The sequence below is a fragment of the Nothobranchius furzeri genome, chromosome 18, assembly GCF_043380555.1.
Source record: "Nothobranchius furzeri strain GRZ-AD chromosome 18, NfurGRZ-RIMD1, whole genome shotgun sequence".
NCBI classification, from domain to species: Eukaryota; Metazoa; Chordata; class Actinopteri; order Cyprinodontiformes; family Nothobranchiidae; genus Nothobranchius; species Nothobranchius furzeri.
The window spans coordinates 44,922,351-44,947,545 of NC_091758.1; the positions used below are offsets into that span (position 1 = coordinate 44,922,351).

At 46.3% G+C, this 25,195-nt stretch overlaps 1 protein-coding gene across 15 annotated transcripts in view; it reads right to left on the reverse strand.

The window, feature by feature from the left end:
* nrxn3a (neurexin 3a) overlaps positions 1-25,195 on the reverse strand; it is a 149,514-nt gene that overhangs the window by 34,224 nt on the left and 90,095 nt on the right. For 13 of the 15 annotated variants that reach the window (XR_011517261.1, XR_011517260.1, XR_011517265.1 and 10 more), the window contains exons 8-15: positions 18,309-18,602; positions 18,068-18,215; positions 16,832-17,215; positions 9,127-9,330; positions 7,882-7,908; positions 5,889-6,008; positions 5,549-5,669; positions 131-391 (exon numbers count right to left, since the gene is read on the reverse strand). Coding sequence is in view for 9 of the 15 variants with exons in the window: in XM_070547133.1 (XP_070403234.1) it covers positions 131-391; positions 5,549-5,669; positions 5,889-6,008; positions 7,882-7,908; positions 9,127-9,330; positions 16,832-17,215; positions 18,068-18,215; positions 18,309-18,602 (1,559 nt within the window). In the remaining 6 variants the exon portion in view is untranslated. The remainder of the gene's footprint in view (positions 1-130; positions 392-5,548; positions 5,670-5,888; positions 6,009-7,881; positions 7,909-9,126; positions 9,331-16,831; positions 17,216-18,067; positions 18,216-18,308; positions 18,603-25,195) is intronic. The other 2 variants (XM_054741983.2, XM_054741982.2) reach the window with 1 other exon arrangement.

Genomic DNA, 25,195 nt, shown 5'->3' on the forward strand with positions numbered 1-25,195 from the left:
GAGTTTTCATTTCTACATCAGTAAACAGACGTCTTCCCACCAAAGCAGGAAGCACGGTTTTTATTCTGCAGCTAGAACGCTCCTTCAGAAACCATCTCAATCTGAAACTGTACTGGTGATCAAAGCTGACCCTTTAACCAGCTCCACAGCGATGAAGTCGTTGCCATCTCCGGAGTTGAAGAGGATGAATCCATCCGGAGACGTGGTTTTGAACTGGAAGAACAGGTGCATGGAGGTGTAGGCCTGCAGGGTGGCCAGACTCAGGTAGCTGCTCTTAGACTTGAAGGTGACGGGGTCGGCGATGATGGAGCGAACCCCAAAACGGGCGTTGAGCTCGCAGTAATCGATGTCGCCGTTCTTGCACAAGTCGATGTAGAGCATCCCATTGAATCTGGAGGGGGGGGGGGGGGGGGGGGTCATAATTAAAACAGTGGGAAAAATAAATCTTCAACTTCAGCGTTTTTATGGGGGTCTGATTCCATCAGTGAAGGACTAAACACAAACCAGGTGTGAATCTGCTGACTGGACTGATGATCTGGGGCGGGGCCTGACCTCATTAGCCTTTCTATGTAAATTTTCCCGATTGTGATGTCACAAACAGGGACTTTTGGGAACAGCTGATGCTAGGCACACTAGGTGGAAGAAGTTACCAAATACTCTAAAGTAAAATAGTAAAAGTGCGTGAGCAAGTCTGCTCAGCGTTGATTTAAAATAACAGCTTCAAGAACAGGAGCACAAACACTCTGAGAGGTGGCACACTGCGGCCCAAGACTTCAGCCCGTAACCTGCATGGCGCTTCGCTCCAGAAGAGATCGCCAGGCGGTGTGGTCGGTTGCAGACTGGGGTTGTAGATTATCTGAAGCCCGGTTCACACTTTCTGTTTTACAGCCGTCAACGACAAACGTGCCGTTGTCAGCAGAGACAAAAACTGCTGAGCATGACTTGCAGGTCTGTGCTCGTCCAAAGCGACGGGTCCTGTGACAGCACTCCCGTGACCAAACCCAGCCTAACTGTCAGAGCGTCAGTGAGTCCACGACCCCGGTCGACCCCCCCCCCCCCCCCCCATGTCCTTCTAGAGTGAGACGTCGTGCAGTTTGACTCACTGCAGTCTCGAGTCGTACAGAGAGCTCCTCCTCCAGAGCTCACGGAGCGTGGCGTGAAAACCTCACAGTTTAAGGCGAGCTTTAACCAAGGACCCACAAAAGTATGGAAAGCCAAAGCCGCCAAAATACTCCACTTTCCCAACCCGTCTAGTTAAGAAATGGCGAAAAAAACGCTGTTTGGTGTGTCAAGACGTCTTAAAATACGACGAAAACTCTGCCAGAACGCCGTATTTGACGCCGTTCTTAACGGTCCCGTAGAACGCCCGTAAAAAACGACGTTTTTAACGGACATTGAACTCCGTTTTTTACGTCACCCTAATCCCAGACGCGTTCCCTGTGTGGGTGGCGTAAAAAACGGCGTTTGGTACGGACATTGAACGCCGCTTATGTCACCGCTCTGTGACATAAAACGCCGCTTTTAACGCCACTTTGTGACAGTTTTCACGCGTTTAAAACTCAACGTTACTCTCATTTATGCAGAGCCCTCCCCCTGGGTTTCTCATCCACTTAATTTAAACTCCAGTGACCCAATGAAAGACGAGGAGGGTGAGGCAGCACTAATTCATCCCAGATTCGCCGGGCTGAGTCCAGCTGGAACATCGGTGCTCTTTCTGTCCAAAACTCCCTTCTTCTTAAGCTCATCCATTTCAGTATTTACTATTGTGTTTTGTTGTTGTTGTTGTTGTTTTTTACTACTGTTATACTTGTCTTACAGGAGCTTCTGAAGATGTTCTGTCTTGCTTCTCCATCATCACTCTCCAGATCCTCAGACCAGCCTCTCCAGAACCTTCCCAGATCCAGGATCAGAGCACTTTAGTGCTTGTTGTTCTCCTATAGAAGCCTTAAACTAGAATTTGCTAATGAGCTTTCTTGGCTAAAATATGCTCTTGAATGTTTTTATTTACATAAATATTTCAAGAAAAACGTTTTTCATTGCTGCTTCACCGACATGACTCTGAAAATGTCCTCATGATCCTGAAACGCTGGTTAAAACTAATTACTTTCAACCTCTTATAGAACAAACGTGTCTGTTGGTGATTATGCCCACTATACTGAAGCACCTGCATACTTGCTACCGATTTGCTAACTTTCTGTAATATTTGATATTTAAGTTGAAAACATGAACTGCTGAAACACAAATTCCAAACGTTCTAGTTGAGCACTTGTTTCTGATCAACTAATCATTATTTCTGTGATTAGTCAGCTTTTTCCTTTTCAATAAACACATGGAAAAATTACAATTATCTCACTGAAAAATGGTTTAACAGTGTTGCACATGTATAATAACCTGCACTGGTTTTGACAGTTACGGCATTCTTCAAACTATAATAATAAAATAAAGTGAAAAGATATTTACAATTGATTACTTCAAGTTCCTACTATTTACATTTTATGCATCGATACTGTAAATGGCTGTTTACTAAGGCATACAGAGTCAGTGCCTGTACTTTTATTGGATTGGCTTATTGTCTGGCTGCAGAAGCAGAACAGATCGACTGAAGCAACTGTCTCTTTAGGTTTTGAGCACTACAATTTATGAAAAATATTTACAAATTTATAATTAGATATAGATTTAGGAAGACATCGAATGAATGCAACATATCAGCTGGAGTTGTTCCTTCTGTAAGAATCTCTGGATGTTAATCAGGTTTCTCGTGTTTGCACCTTATGACACAAAGCAGCTCAGCATGCTTTTGGGCCTGGTCCCTGGTGGTTTCCAGACATGATTTAGTTTACAGATCTTTAGCTGCACATGAAATGTTCTCACACGGGTTCTTGCCTAGTAAGCAGAGGGTTGCCTCCTGTAAAAATGGAGATGATCAGCTTCATCGTTGTCTTTCAGCACACTCCGTAAAGTCCTACATTTAAAAAATGTGGTTTGTGGGAGAGGCTCATCTACTTTCTAAGGCTAACACTTTTAAACTCCTCTTAAGCACACACTCAACTTGTTAATAACTAAAAGGATTGTTCAATACCTGCTCAAATAAACAAGGCAACTCTACAGACTCGTGGATTTGTAAGTAGCATTAATGAAGAATACAGGATCATATAGAACCGAAATATGTAGATTTACAAGCAAACTACCTGTGTACAGGCACTGACTCTGTATGCCTTAGTAAACAGCCATTTACAGTATCGATGCATAAAATGTAAATAGTAGGAACTTGAAGTAATCAATTGTAAATATCTTTTCACTTTATTTTATTATTATAGTTTGAAGAATGCCATAACTGTCAAAACCAGTGCAGATTATTATACATGTGCAACACTGTTAAACCATTTTTCAGTGAGATAATTGTAATTTTTCCATGTGTTTATTGAAAAGGAAAAAGCTGACTAATCACAGAAATAATGATTAGTTGTTTAGAAACAAGTGCTCAACTAGAACGTTTGGAATTTGTGTTTCAGCATTTCATGTTTTCAACTTAAATATCAAATATTACAGAAAGTTAGCAAATCGGTAGCAAGTATGCAGGTGCTTCAGTATAGTGGCATAATCATCAACAGACACGTTTGTTCTATAAGAGGTTGAAAGTAATTAGTTTTAACCAGCGTTTCAGGATCATGAGGACATTTTCAGAGTCATGTCGTTGAAGCAGCAATGAAAAACGTTTTTCTTGAAATATTTATGTAAATAAAAACATTCAAGAGCATATTTTAGCCAAGAAAGCTCATTAGCAAATTCTAGTTTAAGGCTTCTATAGGAGAACAACAAGCACTAAAGTGCTCTGATCCTGGATCTGGGAAGGTTCTGGAGTGGCTGGTCTGAGGATCTGGAGAGTGATGATGGAGAAGCAAGACAGAACATCTTCAGAAGCTCCTGTAAGACAAGTATAACAGTAGTAAAAAACAACAAAAAAACAAAAAACAACAAAAAAAAAAACAATAGTAAATACTGAAAGTGGATGAACTTAAGAAGAATGGAGTTTTGGACAGAAAGAGCACCGATGTTTCAGCTGGACTCACGAGCCACGAGGACAGACTGATACGGCAGCCACACTTTTAAGTAATCATCAGGTCTGACTGAAACAGCGTTTCTGCCTTTTACAGGTGGACAGAAAAAATAATAATGTTGACACATTGTTGATAATATTACTACATTTCAAGGCTTTTTCAATACAGTGAAATTAGTTGAAACAGAGCCGAGTTGTATTAGAAAACAGCAATCCGCACAGCCCGACAGCCCGGCGATGAATTGGTGCTGCCTCAACCTCCTCGTCTTTCATTGGGTCACTGGAGTTTAAATTAAGTGGATGAGAAACCCAGGGGGAGGGCTCTGCATAAATGAGAGTAACGTTGAGTTTTAAACGCGTGAAAACTGTCACAAAGTGGCGTTAAAAGCGGCGTTTTATGTCACAGAGCGGTGACATAAGCGGCGTTCAATGTCCGTACCAAACGCCGTTTTTTACGCCACCCACACAGGGAACGCGTCTGGGATTAGGGTGACGTAAAAAACGGCGTTTAATGTCCGGAAAAAACGTCGTTTTTTACGGGTGTTCTACGGGACCGTTAAGAACGGCGTCAAATACGGCGTTCTGGCAGAGTTTTCGTCGTATTTTACGACGTCTTGACACATCAAACGGCGTTTTTTTTCGCCATTTCTTAACTAGACGGGTTGGGAAAGTGGCGTATTTTGGCGGTTTTGGCTTTCCATACAAAGGTAAAAAACAGGCGCGTTACAACAGAGCATTAATGGGCGTGAGCAGCGGTGTCACCACTGTGTGTGATTGGAATCGAGAGGAAGCCGTTTACTCCACCGTGGCAGACGTAGAAACAGCTGATAGTGAGATGGTGACTTCTCCAGCTCCAGAAGCCTGCACTGAAGTTTCACTTGGGTTCGGTCTTTGGTTAAATTTTATTGACAACCCCGTCCATGTGTGCACCCCAGCAGCTCACCCAGGAAAACATGGAATGGATTTCTGCAGACTGAATCATTTCTAATGGATCAAGTGGACTGGATTTCTTTGGGAATGCTCAAAAGAGCGCAAGGCTTACTAAATGAGGGGGCGGGACCAAATGCGTCATTTTGGAAAGTGGAGGGGACGCTCCTTCTTATGTAATGGTTCAGACGCCCATGCGCGCTACCACTAGAGCGAAAGCACCGGCAGCATTCAGCGGTGACAAAAACATCAGCCAGAGAGCTGAGGCGTGGTCTGTGGTCACCACCTGCAGAGGCGGCGTCTAGTTTATTATCTATAATCTCACCTGTTGCCTGTTCCTTCTGAACAACAGCATCAGGGCTTCCTAAGCTGGATTCCATGGAAGTGTGACCAACTTGGAGTTTCCTTGTGTTGTTTAAGTGTTCTCTTTGTCATCGTCAGCAGTGTTTTAATTACTCACTCCTCTGTTACGGACCTCACTGAGTCCAGGGTGAAGTTTGATGATGATGATGATGAAATGAAGGTTTGCTTCCTGTCTGTGATGCTTGGAGGTGTTTGGAATACCTGAGGCTCTGCAGGTGGCCGATGAAGCTCGATGGGATGCTGGAAAGGAAGCGGCGTTCCGTCATGATGCCGGTCTCGATGTTGTGAAACTCCAGGCGGGTGTGGTCACCCACCATCTGGCCTGTAGACGGGGAGGGTGGAGGGGATGGGTTGAAAAGAAAGACAAAAAAGGAAAAGAAAACAGAACTCTGTCTGACACTAACACAGAAGGGCTGATTTAAGGAGAAGATTGCATCAACAGTATTAGTGATGATGTCACTAACTCTCTCATACCTGCCCCCACCCCCACATGGAGAAATGACACCACAAAGCAACCCTCAAACATTTCCAACTCAAGTACCTTCTGCTACATCATCGTCAACCGTTAGCTTGTAGGCTTTGCCCCGCCGCACCACGCGGACCGTATGCCACTCATTATCATTGAGCTTTTGCCCGGCATACAGGGTCTCCGGTCCCTTGCCTGAGGACAACGGTCAGTCACAAAGTTAAGGACAAACTGAGTCTCAAACCAAACCGTTGTTTCAGTCTGCAGCAGCCAACAGGCACCAGAATACCTCCAAACATCCAATTCATGCAGGAAACAAAGGTTTGGTTCAGCCAGTCAATTCAACAGAGAAAAATCACACAAGCAGATTTATGCTGCAGAGGAAAGGGAACTCTGAGTTTACTCGTAAGAGTCTCAAAGACTTCTGCTCCTCTTTGCTTCTTTGTAAAGAATGGATTTAGTGTGACAGTAAACCAGCTGCGGGAGGAGGAAGAGGGCTTTGAGTCTTCCAGGTTTGGCTTTTTCTGCTGAAACACAGGATTTTCTATGGGATGGCATCTATAGGATCTTGTTTGATGACATTTTTAAGAAAATAACATTTTTTTATCTTTTTATCTTGAATGAAACGAGAGGAGATAAAGATCTTCATGAGCTCATTCTGAGTAAAATCAGGTGTGGAAGAAAACCAACCAGGTGTTGTTAAATAAAACAAAGAATAAAAATGTCAGTTCCCTAAAACAAATGTAAAGTTTCTCCTTCCAGCGTTAATAAAACACGCACATTTACTTTATAATAAAGGAAGTGATTACAGAAACCTAAACCAGGTGTGGTTGAAACCTCAGATTCGTTCCTGTAGCCTTTCAGAAAAGAAACCTTCATCTGAGTCGGACGCAGATCTGGTTTCCAAAACGCTGCAGGGATGAATCCAGGAATAACGTCTAATTTCATCAGCTGTGTGGGAAGAGCCATGAGAAATAATAATCTGGGACTCGAGCTTCAGAGACATTTTAGAAAGGTTATGAAAGCACATTAGTTTGTGATTAAGGTTTGTTTGTATTAAGAAAAATATCATTTATTTAAATGAAAGCACTTGATATCGGACCTATTTTAAAGCTTATTTACTCTTAAAAACAGGAAACAGACTAACTGATTTATTCTTATGGAAGAACTTCGGAGCAATCATTTTATTTAGATTCATAAACACAAAATCCCAAATAAACAAAAATAAAAACATCCAGATTAATAAAAGTCTTCTGTTGATCCTCAACAGTTTGAAGCCAAAAATGTGAAGATTTGACTCATAAACTTAATTTTGTTTGCCAGAAAAAATCCAGATCCACAAAAAACAATCAAACACACAAACAACACAAATAAAAACAACAAAAACAATCAAACACTCAAACAAAACTAATAAAAACAACAAAAAACAATCAAAAACACAAACAAAACAAACAAAAACAACAAAAAACAATCAAACACACAAACAAAACAAACAAAAACAACAAAAACAAAATCAAACGAGGATCTGGTCTGTCCACGTTTCTCCTCCAGGGATATCAGGAAAAGCTCCAGGAATCTGGCGGAGCTTAAAGGACCCCGAAGCACGTCTAAACTGGACCAGTGTGACCTCTGACCCCCAGAACCACCTGGACCCAGATCACTGTAGGAAACTTTATTCAGGTGCTACAGATTACTGTTGAAATGTTTTTATTTTAGTCTTTAGATGATTTCATCTGAACATGTTTTGATTACATTTTTATGCTACTGGTTAACCCTAACCCTACCAGTATTCCCAAATTCCCAGTCCGACTAGCCCCTCATAGTTAATGAAAACTTAGAGATGATATTTGATCCTAAATATTCCAATAAAAGGTAAATAGAACTTTTATGTGGGAACAATAAAACTTCATATTAGGGAGTTTTGGTTCTAATAATGATAACAGGTGGGTTACATGTGTCTGGGTGTGAAGGAGTGAGTCAGGTGGGAGCAGAAGGAGGTGAAGAAGGAAGAACATTTGAATCAAAACATCAAGAAGAAAAGCAAAATGAAACTTGAGTGTTAACTTACTGGAGTTACAGTTTATCCTGATACAGTCTAGATGGGGAAGAATAAATGACAGATGAAATTGCATCCTTCAAGGTTACAGCTGCAGACATCCAAAAACAAAAATTCCACCCTTCCGGGGACGTACACATGCAGGAGGGCGGCCATTTTTTCCTTCAGTGTCACATTTATCGTTAAAACTAATTAGAGAAAAGGACAACGGGAGGTCACTTTGACTAGAGTAGGAGTTTTCTGGTAAAATGGCCACTAGCGGTACCAGCCACGAGGCTTTTCCAACCCAACGCTTTGGTTTTGGAGCACCAATCTGCAGAAGGAGGAGCGAACAGCGGGCTGATGAGCTCTGAAGCCGAGCTGATTTTGTGAAGCCACCTGATTTGAGACCAGAACAGCAGCTGCGAGCAGCTGGAGGCAGCGTGGGTCGGTCGCCACGTGGCTGATGGGTTCATGTGTCGTCAACCGCAACAGAAAAGTGGGAGCAAACAGCCACGATCCAGTCAGCACCAGCACCGTGCAGAGGCACCGGACCCCACAGATTAGAGGACTTCTCTGCTGCGACCAGAACTCCGCCTACAAACGTTTTAACTTTTTAGGACACACCCCCAGTAAAGGTGTGAGGGCGCTGCTCTTTAACAGGTTTAAACTAAAGCAGGGCTATCCGTCCCTCTCTAATGTCCACGTGTTGCTCAGTAAACGGATGTTTGTGACCGGATTCACACCTTTTCCTGGTTCTGATCGGATCCTGATGGTGGGGGTGGGGTCACAGCCAGCTGCAGGTTTGACTGGGCTCTGTTCTCGGGCTGTTCGCCTGACGGGCCGCAGGCTTAAGGCCTTTGAAGGGGTGAATACCATCTTTTGATAAAGCATGATGGGAAAATGGAAACAAGACGCTGGGAAAGCACACAGCTCCAGTAAAGAGACTGTCACAGCAAATGAAGAGGAAGAGGTGGCTTTGATGCTCTGATGGACTAAAGGTTGGTTCAGTCAGAAACCTGAGGAGAAGCTGGTCTTCTGCGTTCCTGCTCAGACACATTTACCTCTAACATGAAACATTTAGGAGCAGAAACGGATTTTTCACTCATGCAGAGAGGAAATAATCTGTGTCTCAAAGCTGGTGGACACCTGTCTGATCACAAGGATGAGCAGGGATGGAGACAGGAGGAGGAGGAGCAGAGGAGATGTTACCGCTAGCTGGTAAAGCATCTCAGGGTGAGCATGGAGGTTACGTGGGGGAGGGGGGGCATACGATACCTAAGTTGACTGTGAGTTTGACCCGAGTCCCGTCCAACTCGAGCCGCAGCGTGTCGGCCGAGTCCTGGGAGGTGGTGGCCATGAGGAGGCCGTAGGCGCGCTGGGACCGGAACCGTAGCGAGACGTCCTCGGCCTCGGTGTGCATGACGGTCGGCATCACCACTTTCATGTACATGCTGCCATCGTAGGAGAGGATGGAGGCCTCTGTGGGAGGAGCCACATTGAACAGACCTTATTAAACAGGTTCTAGTTCTCTGGTCTCACATAAAACATTTTATAGTTTCAGATCCTTCCCAAAGGAGCCGTTATCTCCAGGACATTACTCACGACTATAACCACACATCTCCATCGGCTGCTTTGTGGGGAGGACCATTAGGGTTGCAACAACCAGCAGCAGCAACAGGAACCAGCAGCAGCAACAAGATCCAACTGCAACATCAGGAACCAGCAGCAGCAACAGGAACCAGCAGCAGCAACAGGATCCAGCTGCAACATCAGGAACCAGCAGCGGCAACAGGAACAAGCTGCAACAACAGGAACCAGCTGCAACAACAGGATCCAGCTGCAACAACAGGAACCAGCTGCGGCAACAGGAACAAGCAGAGGCAACAGGAACCAGCTGCAACAACAGGAACCAGCAGCAACAACAGGAACCAGCAGCAGCAACAGAAACCAGCTGCAACATTAGGAACCAGCAGCAGCAACAGGAACCAGCTGCAACATCAGAAACCAGCTGCAACAACAGGATCCAGCTGCAACATCAGGAACCAGCAGCATCAACAGGAACCAGCTGCAACAACGGGAACTAGCAGCGGCAACAGGAACCAGCAGCAACATCAGCAACCAGCAGCAGCAACAAGATCCAACTGCAACAACAGGAACAAGCAGCAACAACAGGAACCAGCAGCAGCAACAGAAACCAGCTGCAACAACAAGAACCAGCAGCAGCAACAGGAACCAGCTGCAACATCAGAAACCAGCTGCAACAACAGGATCCAGCTGCAACATCAGGAACCAGCAGCATCAACAGGAACCAGCTGCAACAACGGGAACTAGCAGCGGCAACAGGAACCAGCAGCAACATCAGGAACCAGCAGCAGCAACAAGATCCAACTGCAACAACAGGAACGAGCAGCAGCAACAGGAACCAGCAGCAGCAACAGGATCCAGCTGCAACATCAGGAACCAACAGCAGCAACAGGATTCAGCTGCAACATCAGGAGCCAGCAGCGGCAACAGGAACCAGCTGCAACAACAGGATCCAGCTGCAACAACAGGAACCAGCTGCAGCAACAGGACCCAGTAGCAGTAACAGGAACCAACAGCAACAACAGGAACCAACAGCAACAACAGGAACCAGAAGCAGCAACATGACCCAGCTTCAGCAACAGGACCCAGCTGCAACAACAGGACCAAGCTGCAGCAACAGGAACCATCAGCAACAAAAGGAACCAGGAGCAGCAACAGGACCCAACAGCAACAACAGGATCTAACAGCAGTAACAAGAACCAACAGCAACAACAGGAACCAGAAGCAGCAACAGGACCCAGCTGCAACAACAGGACCCAGCTGCAACAACAGGACCGAGCTGCAGCAACAGGAACCAGCAGCAACAAAAGGAACCAGGAGCAGCAACAGGACCCAACAGCAACAACAGGATCTAACAGCAGTAACAGGTACCAACAGCAACAACAGGAACCAGAAGCAGCAACAGGACCCAGCTGCAACAACAGGACCCAGCTGCAGCAACAGGATCCAGCTGCAGCAACAGGACCCAGCTGCAGCAACATGATCCAGCTGCAGCAACAGGAACCGGAAGCAACTGCAGGAAAATATGTTTGTTCTTGTGAAGCGCCTTGTGATTTTTATCTTGAGAGGCGCTATAGAAAATATAATTTTGTTTCTTTGACTCCAGCGCTCACCCACAGATGTTACAAACATCCGCCTGTTCCTTAGCGCTCCTCCACAGCTTTGGGATTCATCTCCAGAGAATAATGGTGATTTCATTTAGCATTCATAGGGAATGCCTCCAGCTTTTGTATCCTTTAACCCTCATGAGGTTTGTTCTAGTTTTACTTTAGACCCCCCCCCCCCACACACACACACACACACACACACTCACACACACACACTCACACACACACACTCACACACACACACTCACACACACACACTCACACACGCTCACACACGCACACACACTCACACACGCTCACACACACACACACACACACACACACACACACACACACACACACACACACACACACACACACACACACACACACACACACACACACACACACACACACACACCTTCTGAAGGTTGTGTGAAACTGTCAGATGCTAAAAGAATCTCAGGCAGTACAGGATCCTGTGCGTTTCCCTGTTTCTTGACCATCTCAGTGTTGAATGAAAGCAGCTCTGGCTCCACAGCGACGGAGGAAGAGAAGCTTATATCCGGAGGTTATTTTAAGGTCTTCATTTCAGATTTATACAAATCTGCCCTCCACGCTGCAGCTTATTACGCTGCACCGTCTTTGTTCCACTTCATCAATCCTCTGCCTGGAGCCGGCCACGTTTTGTTTTCCTGCTTTCTGTTGGAATCATCAGATGTGATTATTTTTTCTGTCAGAATAATTTAATATGATAAACGATCTAATAATCTGCTGAGGCACTATGCGTCCTCTAAATGTCCTTTAGGAGTTTTTCTGCATGAGAGGGTGCAGTTACATCAGCAGGACAGAAGGGGGAGACAGAGTCCACCTGCCTGGATCGTAGGTGGTTCTGACACAGGAACATCTTTAATCTGTCCACCCAACAGCTGGTTTAAATACTCTTCTGTTGGTATTCTATTATTGCTGTCATGAATTATTATTATTTAAATGGTAAATGGCCTGTATTTGATATAGCGCCTTCTAGAGTCCTGGAACCCCCCCAAGGCGCTTTACAACACAATCAGTCATTCACCCATTCACACACACATTCACACACTGGTGGGGATGAGCTACAATGTAGCCACAGCTGCCCTGGGGCGCACTGACAGAGGCGAGGCTGCCGAGCACTGGCGCCACCGGTCCCTCCGACCACCACCAGCAGGCAAGGTGGGTTTTGTGTCTTGCCCAAGGACACAACAACAGCGACAGATTGAGCGGGGCTCGAACCTGCAACCTTCCGATTATGGGGCGACCACTTACCTCCTGTGCCACCGTCGCACAGGAGATCAGAACTGTTCTTTAAAATGCGTGTCGGACACGGACATGCGGCCCAGACCTTTTGCTGCAGCTGTAAACGCACTTTTCTGTAATAATTAAGATCACAACAGTAAACAAAACACAGTCCTTCACAACACAGCAACTAGCTTGTTGTACGTGTTGGAGCGACGTACGCAGAACACAGTTCTTCACTGTCTGGAGAGGATTTGGGTTTCTGTAATGATTTATGACAAAAGTCCTTAAATAAACCCAGGTCTTGTTTATAGAGGTGGTGAAGTCTAGTTATGCTGCTTTTCTACACGTTAATGCCGAGTCGCGCCAGTGCCTTTAAGCAACTTTATGGACTAAAACATCTCACTGAGTTGAGGGTTTAATGTAAAGATCAACCTATTAAACAGCCTTTGTTCAGCTCAGGAGCAGAGACTGAAGCAGCGACTCTAAAGCAGCGACTCGGAGCAGCAACGCTAAAGCAGCGACTCGGAGCAGCAACTCTAATGCAGCGACTCGGAGCAGCAACTCTAAAGCAGCGACTCGGAGCAGCAACTCTAAAGCAGCGACTCGGGAGCAGTGACTCTAAAGCAGCGACTCGGAGCAGTGACTCTAAAGCAGCGACCCGCAGCAGCAACTCTAATGCAGCGACTCGGAGCAGCAACTCTAAAGCAGCGACTCAGGAGCAGCGACTCTAAAGCAGCGACTTGGAGCAGCAACGCTAAAGCAGTGACTCGCAGCAGCAACTCTACAGCAGCGACTCGGAGCAGCGACTCTAAAGCAGCGACTCGGAGCAGTGACTCTAAAGCAGCGACCCGCAGCAGCAACTCTAATGCAGCGACTCGGAGCAGCAACTCTAAAGCAGCGACTCAGAGCAGCGACTCTAAAGCAGCGACTCGGGAGCAGCGACTCTAAAGCAGCGACTCGGAGCAGCAACGCTAAAGCAGTGACTCGCAGCAGCAACTCTAAAGCAGCGACTCGGAGCAGCGACTCTAAAGCAGCGACTCGGAGCAGCGACTCTAAAGCAGCGACTCGGAGCAGCGACGCTAAAGCAGCGACTCGCAGCAGCGACTCTAAAGCAGCGACTCGGAGCAGCGACTCTAAAGCAGCGACTCGGAGCAGCGACTCTAAAGCAGCGACTCGGAGCAGCGACTCTAAAGCAGCGACTCGGAGCAGTGACTCTAAAGCAGCGACCCGCAGCAGCAACTCTAATGCAGCGACTCGGAGCAGCAACTCTAAAGCAGCGACTCGGAGCAGCGACTCTAAAGCAGCGACTCGGGAGCAGTGACTCTAAAGCAGTGACTCACAGCAGCAACTCTAAAGCAGCGACTCGGAGCAGCGACTCTAAAGCAGCGACTTGGAGCAGTGACTCTAGCCCCGGCTTTCCACCGGAGCCGTCAGCAGCGCGAGTCGGCCGCGTCTCAGGAGCAGCATGTCGCGGCCTTTACGCGCCGGTTCTATTTTCTACGCGCGACGCCTCTGAAACGGGTCAAGTTGGACATTTTTGGGGAAGGAAAGACAGGAAATCGGACGCGGAAATGGAGCGCAGCTCCCGAGATTTTCAGAATAAAGAACGTATTGCCTTCCGGTTGCTTTACTTTAAAAAAGGTTACTAACTGTCCGTCCCCGTGAGAAGTTATCACCTAGCTAGCGGTCTCCTTTGTTTTTCAGGTCCGTATTGGCGATTATAAAACGGACAGAACATAAAACACGAATCATGTTGTAGTTTTCTCCTGCTTGTTGTTGTGTTTACTGATGAAGTCACTCGTGTGACTTCGTGCTCTGTCGGTGACAGCTGCTCCCCTGCTGCTTCGCGTCTCGTGGGAAGGGCCAAGCAGCAGCTTACGCGAGCAAGACGTGCTGCTGCAGTAACGTGCTGCTGACGGCTCCCGTGGAAACCCGGGGTAAAGCAGCATCTCAGGAGCAGTGACTCTAAAGCAGTGACTCGGAGCAGCGACTTGGAGCAGCGACTCTAAAGCAGCGACTCTAAAGCAGCGACTCGGGAGCAGCGACTCTAAAGCTGCAACTCGGGAGCAGTGACTCGGAGCAGCGACTCGGGAGCAGCGACTCGGGAGCAGCGACTCTAAAGCAGCGACTCGGAGCAGCGACTCTAAAGCGGTGACTCGAAGCAGCGACTCTAAAGCAGTGACTCGGAGCAGCGACTCTAAAGCAGTGACTCAGAGCAGCGACTCGGGAGCAGCGACTCGGGAGCAGCGACTCGGGAGCAGCGACTCTAAAGCAGCGACTCGGAGCAGCGACTCTAAAGCAGCGACTCAGAGCAGCGACTCTAAAGCAGCGACTCAGAGCAGCGACTCTAAAGCAGTGACTCAGAGCAGCAACTCGGGAGCAGCGACTCTAAAGCGGTGACTCGAAGCAGCAACTCTAAAGCAGTGACTCGGAGCAGCGACTCTAAAGCAGTGACTCAGAGCAGCGACTCGGGAGCAGCGACTCTAAAGCAGCGACTCGGAGCAGCGACTCTAAAGCAGCGACTCTAAAGCAGCGACTCGGGAGCAGTGACTCGGAGCAGCACCTGAGGATTCAGGCTTCGTGCTCCTGGCTGTTGGAGTATAGCTTCTTCCAGCTGTGATGTGATGGTTAAACTGTGAATTATGAAAGATGCAGGATGTAAACCACGGGAGCGATATCTGCTTCAGGTGCTCGTGCACGGTGATCTCCTCGTTTCCTGTCAGCATGTGCCGTTGGATGCTGCTCTGGCTTTAGCAGAGGATCCTCTAAGATGAGCAGGAAGCCAGTGCCGCTGCCTCGGCGATACAAGAGAGACTAAAACATGTCTGTCAGCTGTAAACGGATTAGAAATTAATTTCCATCTCTCTCAAGACTCTGTTTGCAGTCAGCTCAGCAGTAAAGTCAGACGGTGGTGAGACGAAGAGGCAGAAGGTTGTTTCACTCGGTGAAACTTGCTGTTATCCACTGGGAGCTTGTTTACAGCATCGGTACGAGGGTTTTAGGAAGAGCGGAGGGAGACAAACTCCTCAGGTCGTCATGCCTCTCATCTTGTTTTAACCACAGAGGCAGCTTCAGTTGCAGCGCTCTTCCTGAGCTTGTCCAATAATTATCAGTCACCAATCAGAACATCCAACCACCCGCAGAGGAAAGCTCTCCAGGCTGGATCAGCTGGAGCGTTCTGATGGTGCTGCGTAAGAACAGTTCAAATGTTTGTGTTCAGAATTATGAAAAGACCATTTGTTTGATGTTCAGAGGAACAATCTGGTGGAAAACTGGTGAAAGTCAGGAATGAGGTTTTGCAGCCACAGATGGTGGTGAGTCTGTCCTTCTCACTGCTGCTTCGACATGGTGGATCACAATGTGGTAGCTGGCCGCCTCAGACAACACGTGGGTGTCTCAGGATCGGCTCTGGAGGGGTTGATTGTATCTTTCAAACAGAGCAGTCTGCGTCAAAATGGGTGGTTTCTCGTCTACCTCCTCGCAACTCCCCTGGGGTGTTCCCCAGGGTTCTGTGCTGGAACCACTTCTGTTTTTGATCTATATTCTCCCATTGGGGGTTATTTTTTGTTGTTTTCACATTAGTTTTCACTTTTTTGCAGATGACTGCCAACTTTATATCCCCCTCGGTGGTGACCATGGCAAATAAGTGGACAACCTAATAGACTGCCCGTCTGAGGGAAGAGGTGGTTGTTGGCTAATTATTTGTGCCTCAACAAGGACAAGACAGGGGCAGTCCTACTGGGACCTAATGGCCACATTGACACCACCTCGCTTGACTGTGGGCCATTTAATTCAAAGGCAAAGACAGCTGTCACAAACCTTGGCGTTAAATTTGACCATGCCTTGGGTTTTGATGCCATGCAAATGGAATCACGTCCACCTCTTTTTATCATCTGCGCTGTTTAGCTAAAATAAAAACCATTCCTGACAAGACACACCTGGAAATAGTAGTCCATGCTTTTAGAACAAGACCGATTGACTTCTGTAATTCCCTCCTAATTGGAATGACCAGAGCACCTCGGGCAAAGCTGCAAAATGCAGCCGCAAATTTTTGGTGGGAAAAAAGAAATGTGTCCGTGTCTCCCCGGTCTTGGAGTCCCTCCACATGCTGCCTGTGGATTTCCGGATTCCTTTGAAAGTCCTTTTATTGGTTTTCAAACCGTTAAATGGACTGGCGCCTGCATATCTGCAGACACTGATACATCCATGTACACCTGCACGGGCACGCCGCTCAGACAACAGTCTCCTACTCACAGTTCCAAAGACTCGTTTAAAGACAAGGAGACACGGCTTTTTCCGTGGCAGGCCGGAAACTCTGGAATGAGTTACCCTTTAACGTGCGTCGGACTAAAGACTTTTTTATTTGGTTTTTATTCTTGTTTTAATCCTTGCCTAATATTACCAACAGGTCTGCCTGTGCAGCGCTTCGGTGTCACCCCCTGTGCCTGTAGGGCGCTTTAGAAATAAAGCTCGAGTTGAGCTGAAAACAAATAAATCCGGATTATTCTGAGGTTTTACACATCATACACCCTTACCTCTCTCACAGGTACGTGACCAGTACCCAGTGCCGGTGCAGTCGCAGATGAACCGGTTCCAGCCCTCTTTGCAGACACCTCGGTTCTTGCACGGGTAACTCTCGCACTGCTTCCCCTGCTGCTTGTTGCACGAGGGTTTGATGCCAGCGCCGTTCTGGGCCTCGGCGATCTGCCGGATGTCCTTACTCCGACCGTCGATGAACAGGTCCCGGATGCAGCCGACGTAGCCGTAGTTCAGCATTGCTGTCCAGAGTTCGGTGGGCAGGATGAGGTTGGAGCGGTCCACTGGAAGACCTCCCAGATACATGTCTCCCTCCAGGTCCAGGATTTCGCTCTCTCCGCTGGCCGTGAACGGGGTCCTCCTGCTGTTTACAGAGATGGTACCTGGAACAGTGGATAACGGGACAAACGGTGACGGTCCTTCCTGATCTCTGCTTTCAGGAGTTCCTCCTACCCAGGGACCAGGAGCTGAAGTCTCAGAGGGGGTTAGTCCCTACGACGACCCTTGACCTCAAACACTTAAATCTAAGAGTCTTCCAGGTACAGTGGGAGGTGATTTTCTGGGAATTTTTTTTGCCATTTAGCTTTAGTTTCTCTTCACATCCTAAATGTTTAATCAAAACTAATAAAAAAATAATAATAATAATCACTTGTGGAAAAATCTCATCCAGCCATTGTGAACATTTCGTTCTTGATGACTGGGTCCTGGTCCATTCTCTGGGTTACGACTTTGGATCATTCGCTCTACCGTTCAGCAGGTCGACTGCAGCTGACATATGAAGGTGACTCGGTACATCAATAATAAATGATTACATGTGTCATTAATTAAAATCTAAAACAAGATGATCAATATTTGATAAATGATGTATTAAACATGTCATAAATAACAATAATCCTACAGAAGTCACTGTTCTGTGTTTTTGTCAACCTGCCCGTCAGACTTGGTGGGCGAGTCTTAGGATGACTAACTCGATTGCTCTGGTCTGAGTCTTTTCAAACATGGCGGCTCCCTTTGTGGAGAATTCCTGACCAGCTGAGAGGCATTTTGAATCTGGCAGAGAAAACAGAACCAGGGGTTTCTGACCCAGAATCTGTGGCTGACAGGAATTGAACTAGGAAATCTGGTTTGATGAAGATATCGACCATGGAAGATGAACTCCAGAACCTCTCCTGGGCGTTTATGGAGACGCATTGTTCCTATAAGATGTCTCTTTTCACCTATTTAACTTCACTGACCTGAACGACCATCTCTCTGGATGTCCACGTGGTACCACGCTCCATCGTTCACTTTGGTCTGGGTGGATTTCACCTTTATGGTCCCAGAGCCCATGTCCAGCAGCAGGTACAGACTCCCATCCAGAAGTTCAACAGCAAAGAAGTCCACCTGGAAAACACACAGAGATCAGATTCACAAAGAAATGACCTGTTTGCTGACATCATTAGGAGTAGTTTCACCTGAGGCAGGTCTGTGACTGACCTTCGTGTTTTTCTGGCTGCGAGCAGCATCTTTACGCTCCTGAGGTTTTCCATGAGTGAACAGGATGAGTCCGTTGGGCTCGGTTGTACGGAAATCAAAAGATATGGACCCCATCCGCTTGGTGTTCCACTTGGGGAGACTGATGTAGGCCTCCGGAGTCTCAAAGGAAATCGGGTCCAATGTTGCCACGTTCTCACACCTGTAGGCCACCTCACCCTGTATCTTCATCTTTGGGTCCAGGAGCCGAGCCATCCGAGACAATTCCAGACGGATGTCATTGTTCTTGTACACCACCTGTGTTGGAGGGGGGAGGTGTCTGGTTATTCTTTTATGTGGTTAAAGATGTCAAACCCAAATGAAAAAGTGTGACCATTTTAAATATGTCACTTTCATTTACATTTTCACAATAAGACAAGGAAATAAAAAGAGAATTATCTGTGTTTTCCAGATGAATGCTGAACCCGTCTGTGGAAATGAGTTTCTATTCAAGCTCTTATTAATTAACAGCTGCTCCATTCAGACTGGTGGTGATGGACACACTCTCAATTAAAATGACAATATGTGGTTTAACCCAAAAAGCTCACAGCTTCATTACATCATTCACTAACATCCCATAATCTGATGTTTTTAACCAAGAGAGACTCTGAAAACACGCTGAAAGATTTACAAAAATAAACATAGTAATTGGTTTAGTTTGTGAAAAAATAAGAATCAGAATCAGCAACAAGCAAAAATACATCATCACCATCATCATCATCACCATCATCACTATCATCACTATCATCATCATCACCATCATCACTATCATCACTATCATCATCATCACCATCATCGCTATCATCATCACCACCATCACTATCATCATCACCATCATCACTATCATCACTATCATCATCACTATCACCACAATCACCATCACCACCATCACCATCATCACCATCATCACTATCATCATCACTATCACCACCATCACCATCACCACCATCACCATCATCACCATCACCATCATCACTATCATCATCACTATCACCACCATCACCATCACCACCATCACCATCATTACTATCATCATCATCACTATCACCACCATCACCATCACCACCATCGCCATCACCACCATCACCATCATCACTATCATCATCATCACTGTCACCATCATCACTATCATCATCATCACCATCACCACCATCACCATCACTGTCATCATCATCACCATCATCACTATCTTCATCACTATCACCACCATCACCATCACCACCATCACCATCATCACTATCATCATCATTACTATCACCACCATCACCATCACCACCATCACCACCATTACCATCATCACTATCATCATCACTGTCACCATCATCACTATCATCATCACTGTCACCATCATCACTATCATCATCACTGTCACCATCATCACTATCATCATCATCACCATCACCACCATCACCACCATCACCATCACTGCCATCATCATCACCATCATCACTATCATCATCATCACCATCACCAAAATCACCATCACTGTCATCAACATCACCATCATCACTATCATCATCATCACCATCACCACCATCACCATCACCACCATCACCATCATCACTATCATCATCACCATCACCACCATCACCACCATCACCATCATCACTATCATCATCACCATCACCACCATCACCACCATCACCATCATCACTATCATCATCACCATCACCACCATCATCATCACCACCATCACCACCATCACCATCATCACTATCATCATCACCATCACCACCATCACCATCACCATCATCACTATCATCATCATCATCACTATCACCACCATCACTATCACCACCATCACCATCACCACCATCACCACCATCACCATCATCATCATCACCATCATCACTATCATCATCATCATCACTGTCACCATCCTCACTATCATCACCATCATCACTATCATCATCACCATCACCACCATAACCATCACCATCATCACTATCATCATCATCACTATCACCACCATCACTATCACCACCATCACCATCACCATCACCACCATCACCATCATCACTATCATCATCATCACTGTCACCATCATCACTATCATCATCATCACCATCACCACCATCACCACCATCACCATCACCACAATCACCATCATCACTATCATCATCATCACTGTCACCATCATCACTATCATCATCATCACCATCACCACCCTCACCACCATCACCATCACCACCATCACCATCATCACTATCATCATCACTATCACCATCATCACCATAACCATCATCACTATCATCATCATCACTATCACCACCATCACTATCACCACCATCACCACCATCACCATCACCACCATCACTATCATCATCATCACTGTCACCATCATCACTATCATCATCATCACCACCATCACCACCATCACCACCATCACCATCATCACTATCATCACCACCATCACTATCACCATCATCACTATCATCATCATCATCACCATCACCACCATCACCATCACCACCATCACCACCATCACCATCATCACCATCACCATCATCACTATCATCATCACTATCACCACCATCACCATCACCACCATCACCATCATTACTATCATCATCATCACTATCACCACCATCACCATCACCACCATCGCCATCACCACCATCATCACTATCATCATCATCCCTGTCGCCATCATCACTATCATCATCATCACCATCACCACCATCACCATCACCACCATCACCATCACTGTCATCATCATCACCATCATCACTATCATCATCACTATCACCACCATCACCATCACCACCATCACCATCATCACTATCATCATCATTACTATCACCACCATCACCATCACCACCATCACCACCATTACCATCATCACTATCATCATCACTGTCACCATCATCACTATCATCATCATCACCATCACCACCATCACCACCATCACCATCACTGTCATCAACATCACCATCATCACTATCATCATCATCACCATCACCACCATCACCATCATCACTATCATCATCACCATCACCACCATCGCCATCACCACCATCACCATCATCACTATAATCATCATCACTTTCACCATCATCACTATCATCATCATCACCATCACCACCATCACCATCACCACCATCACCATCACTGTCATCATCATCACCATCATCACTATCATCATCACTATCACCACCATCACCATCACCACCATCAGCATCATCACTATCATCATCATTACTATCACCACCATCACCATCACCACCATCACCACCATTACCATCATCACTATCATCATCACTGTCACCATCATCACTATCATCATCATCACCATCACCACCATCACCATCAATGTCATCATCATCACCATCATCACTATCATCATCATCACCATCACCACCATCACCATCACTGTCATCAACATCACCATCATCACTATCATCATCATCACCATCACCACCATCACCATCACCACCATCACCATCATCACTATCATCATCACCATCACCACCATCACCACCATCACCATCATCACCACCATCACCATCATCACTATCATCATCACCATCACCACCATCACCACCATCACCATCATCACTATCATCATCACCATCACCACCATCATCATCACCACCATCACCACCATCACCATCATCACTATCATCATCACCATCACCACCATCACCATCACCATCATCACTATCATCATCATCACTATCACCACCATCACTATCACCACCATCACCATCACCACCATCACCACCATCACCATCATCATCATCACCATCATCACTATCATCATCATCATCATCATCACTGTCACCATCATCACTATCATCACCATCATGACTATCATCATCACCATCACCACCATCACCATCATCACTTACATCATCATCACTATCAACACCATCACTATCACCACCATCACCATCACCATCACCACCATCACCATCATCACTATCATCATCATCACTGTCACCATCATCACTATCATCATCATCACCATCACCACCATCACCACCATCACCACCATCACCATCACCACAATCACCATCATCACTATCATCATCATCACTGTCACCATCATCACTATCATCATCATCACCATCACCACCCTCACCACCATCACCATCACCACCATCACCATCATCACTATCATCATCACCATCACCATCATCACCATAACCATCATCACTATCATCATCATCACTATCACCACCATCACTATCACCATCATCACCACCATCACCATCACCACCATCACTATCATCATCATCACTGTCACCATCATCACTATCATCATCATCACCACCATCACCACCATCACCACCATCACCACCATCACCACCATCACCACCATCACTATCATCACCACCATCACTATCACCATCATCACTATCATCATCATCACCATCACCACCATCACCATCACCACCATCACCACCATCACTATCACCATCATCACTATCATCATCATCACTATCATCACTATCACCACCATCACCATCACCACCATCACCACCATCACCATCACTGTCATCATCATCACCATCATCACTATCATCATCATCACCATCACCACCATCACCATCACTGTCATCAACATCACCATCATCACTATCATCATCATCACCATCACCACCATCACCATCACCACCATCACCATCATCACTATCATCATCACCATCACCACCATCACCACCATCACCATCATCACCACCATCACCATCATCACTATCATCATCACCATCACCACCATCACCACCATCACCATCATCACTATCATCATCACCATCACCACCATCATCATCACCACCATCACCACCATCACCATCATCACTATCATCATCACCATCACCACCATCACCATCACCATCATCACTATCATCATCATCACTATCACCACCATCACTATCACCACCATCACCATCACCACCATCACCACCATCACCATCATCATCATCACCATCATCACTATCATCATCATCATCATCACTGTCACCATCATCACTATCATCACCATCATCACTATCATCATCACCATCACCACCATCACCATCACCATCATCACTATCATCATCATCACTATCACCACCATCACTATCACCACCATCACCATCACCATCACCACCATCACCATCATCAATATCATCATCATCACTGTCACCATCATCACTATCATCATCATCACCATCACCACCATCACCACCATCACCATCACCACAATCACCATAATCACTATCATCATCATCACTGTCACCATCATCACTATCATCATCATCACCATCACCACCCTCACCACCATCACCATCACCACCATCACCATCATCACTATCATCATCACCATCACCATCATCACCATAACCATCATCACTATCATCATCATCACTATCACCACCATCACTATCACCACCATCACCACCATCACCATCACCACCATCACTATCATCATCATCACTGTCACCATCATCACTATCATCATCATCACCACCATCACCACCATCACCACCATCACCACCATCACCACCATCACCATCATCACTATCATCACCACCATCACTATCACCATCATCACTATCATCATCATCACCATCACCACCATCACCATCACCACCATCACCACCATCACTATCACCATCATCACTATCATCATCATCACTATCATCACTATCACCAACATCACCATCACCACCATCACCACCATCACTATCACCATCATCACTATCATCATCATCACCATCACCACCATCACCACCATCACCACCATCACTATCACCACTATCACCATCACCACCATCACCATCACCACCATCACCACCATCACCACCATCACTATCACCATCATCACTATCATCATCATCACTATCATCATCATCACTATCATCACCATCACTATCACCACCATCACCATCACCACCATCACCACCATCACTATCATCACCATCACTATCACCATCATCACTATCATCACCATCACTATCACCATCATCACTATCATCATCATCACCATCACCACCATCACCATCACCACCATCACCACCATCACTAGCACCATCACCACCATCACTATCACCATCATCACTATCATCATCATCACTATCACCACCATCACCATCACCACCATCACCACCATCACCATCATCATCATCATCATCATCATCATCATCATCACCATGAACTTCATTGTGGCCACTGGTATCCCACAGGGGTCAGTGTTAGTTCCTTTGTTATTGGCATTTGTTTAGTTTTAAAACCACTAAAGTATTTGCAGATGATAAAAATTGTCCTTAGTTTTGGAAAATATTTATTAATGTTAGTGGACACAGTTGAGAAAGAATTAAATGCATTACAGGTGTTGGTTTGCTTTAAATTAACTCCATCCATCCATCCATCCATCCATCCATCCATCCATCCATCCATCCATCCTTCCATCCATCCATCCATCCATCCATCCATCCATCCATCCATCCATCCATTTTCATCCGCTTATCCAGAGTTGGGTCGCGGAGGCAGTAGCCTAAGTCGAGAGGCTCAGACTTCCCTCTCCCCAGCCTCTTGGGCCAGCTCCTCCGGGGGAATCCCAAGGCGTTCCCTGGCCAGGTGAGAGACATAGTCCCTCCAGCGTGTCCTGGGTCTACCTTTGGGTCTCCTCCCGGTTGGACGTGCCCGGAAAATATCACCAGGGAGGCGTCCAGGAGGCATCCTGACCAGATGCCCGAGCCACCTCAACTGGCTCCTCTCGATGTGGAGGAGCAGCGGGTCTACTCCGAGCCCCTCCAGGATGACCGAGCTTCTCACCCTATCTCTAAGGGAGAGCCCAGCCACCCTACGGAGGAAACTCATTTCGTCCGCTTGTATCCGTGATCTCGTTCTTTCGGTCACTACCC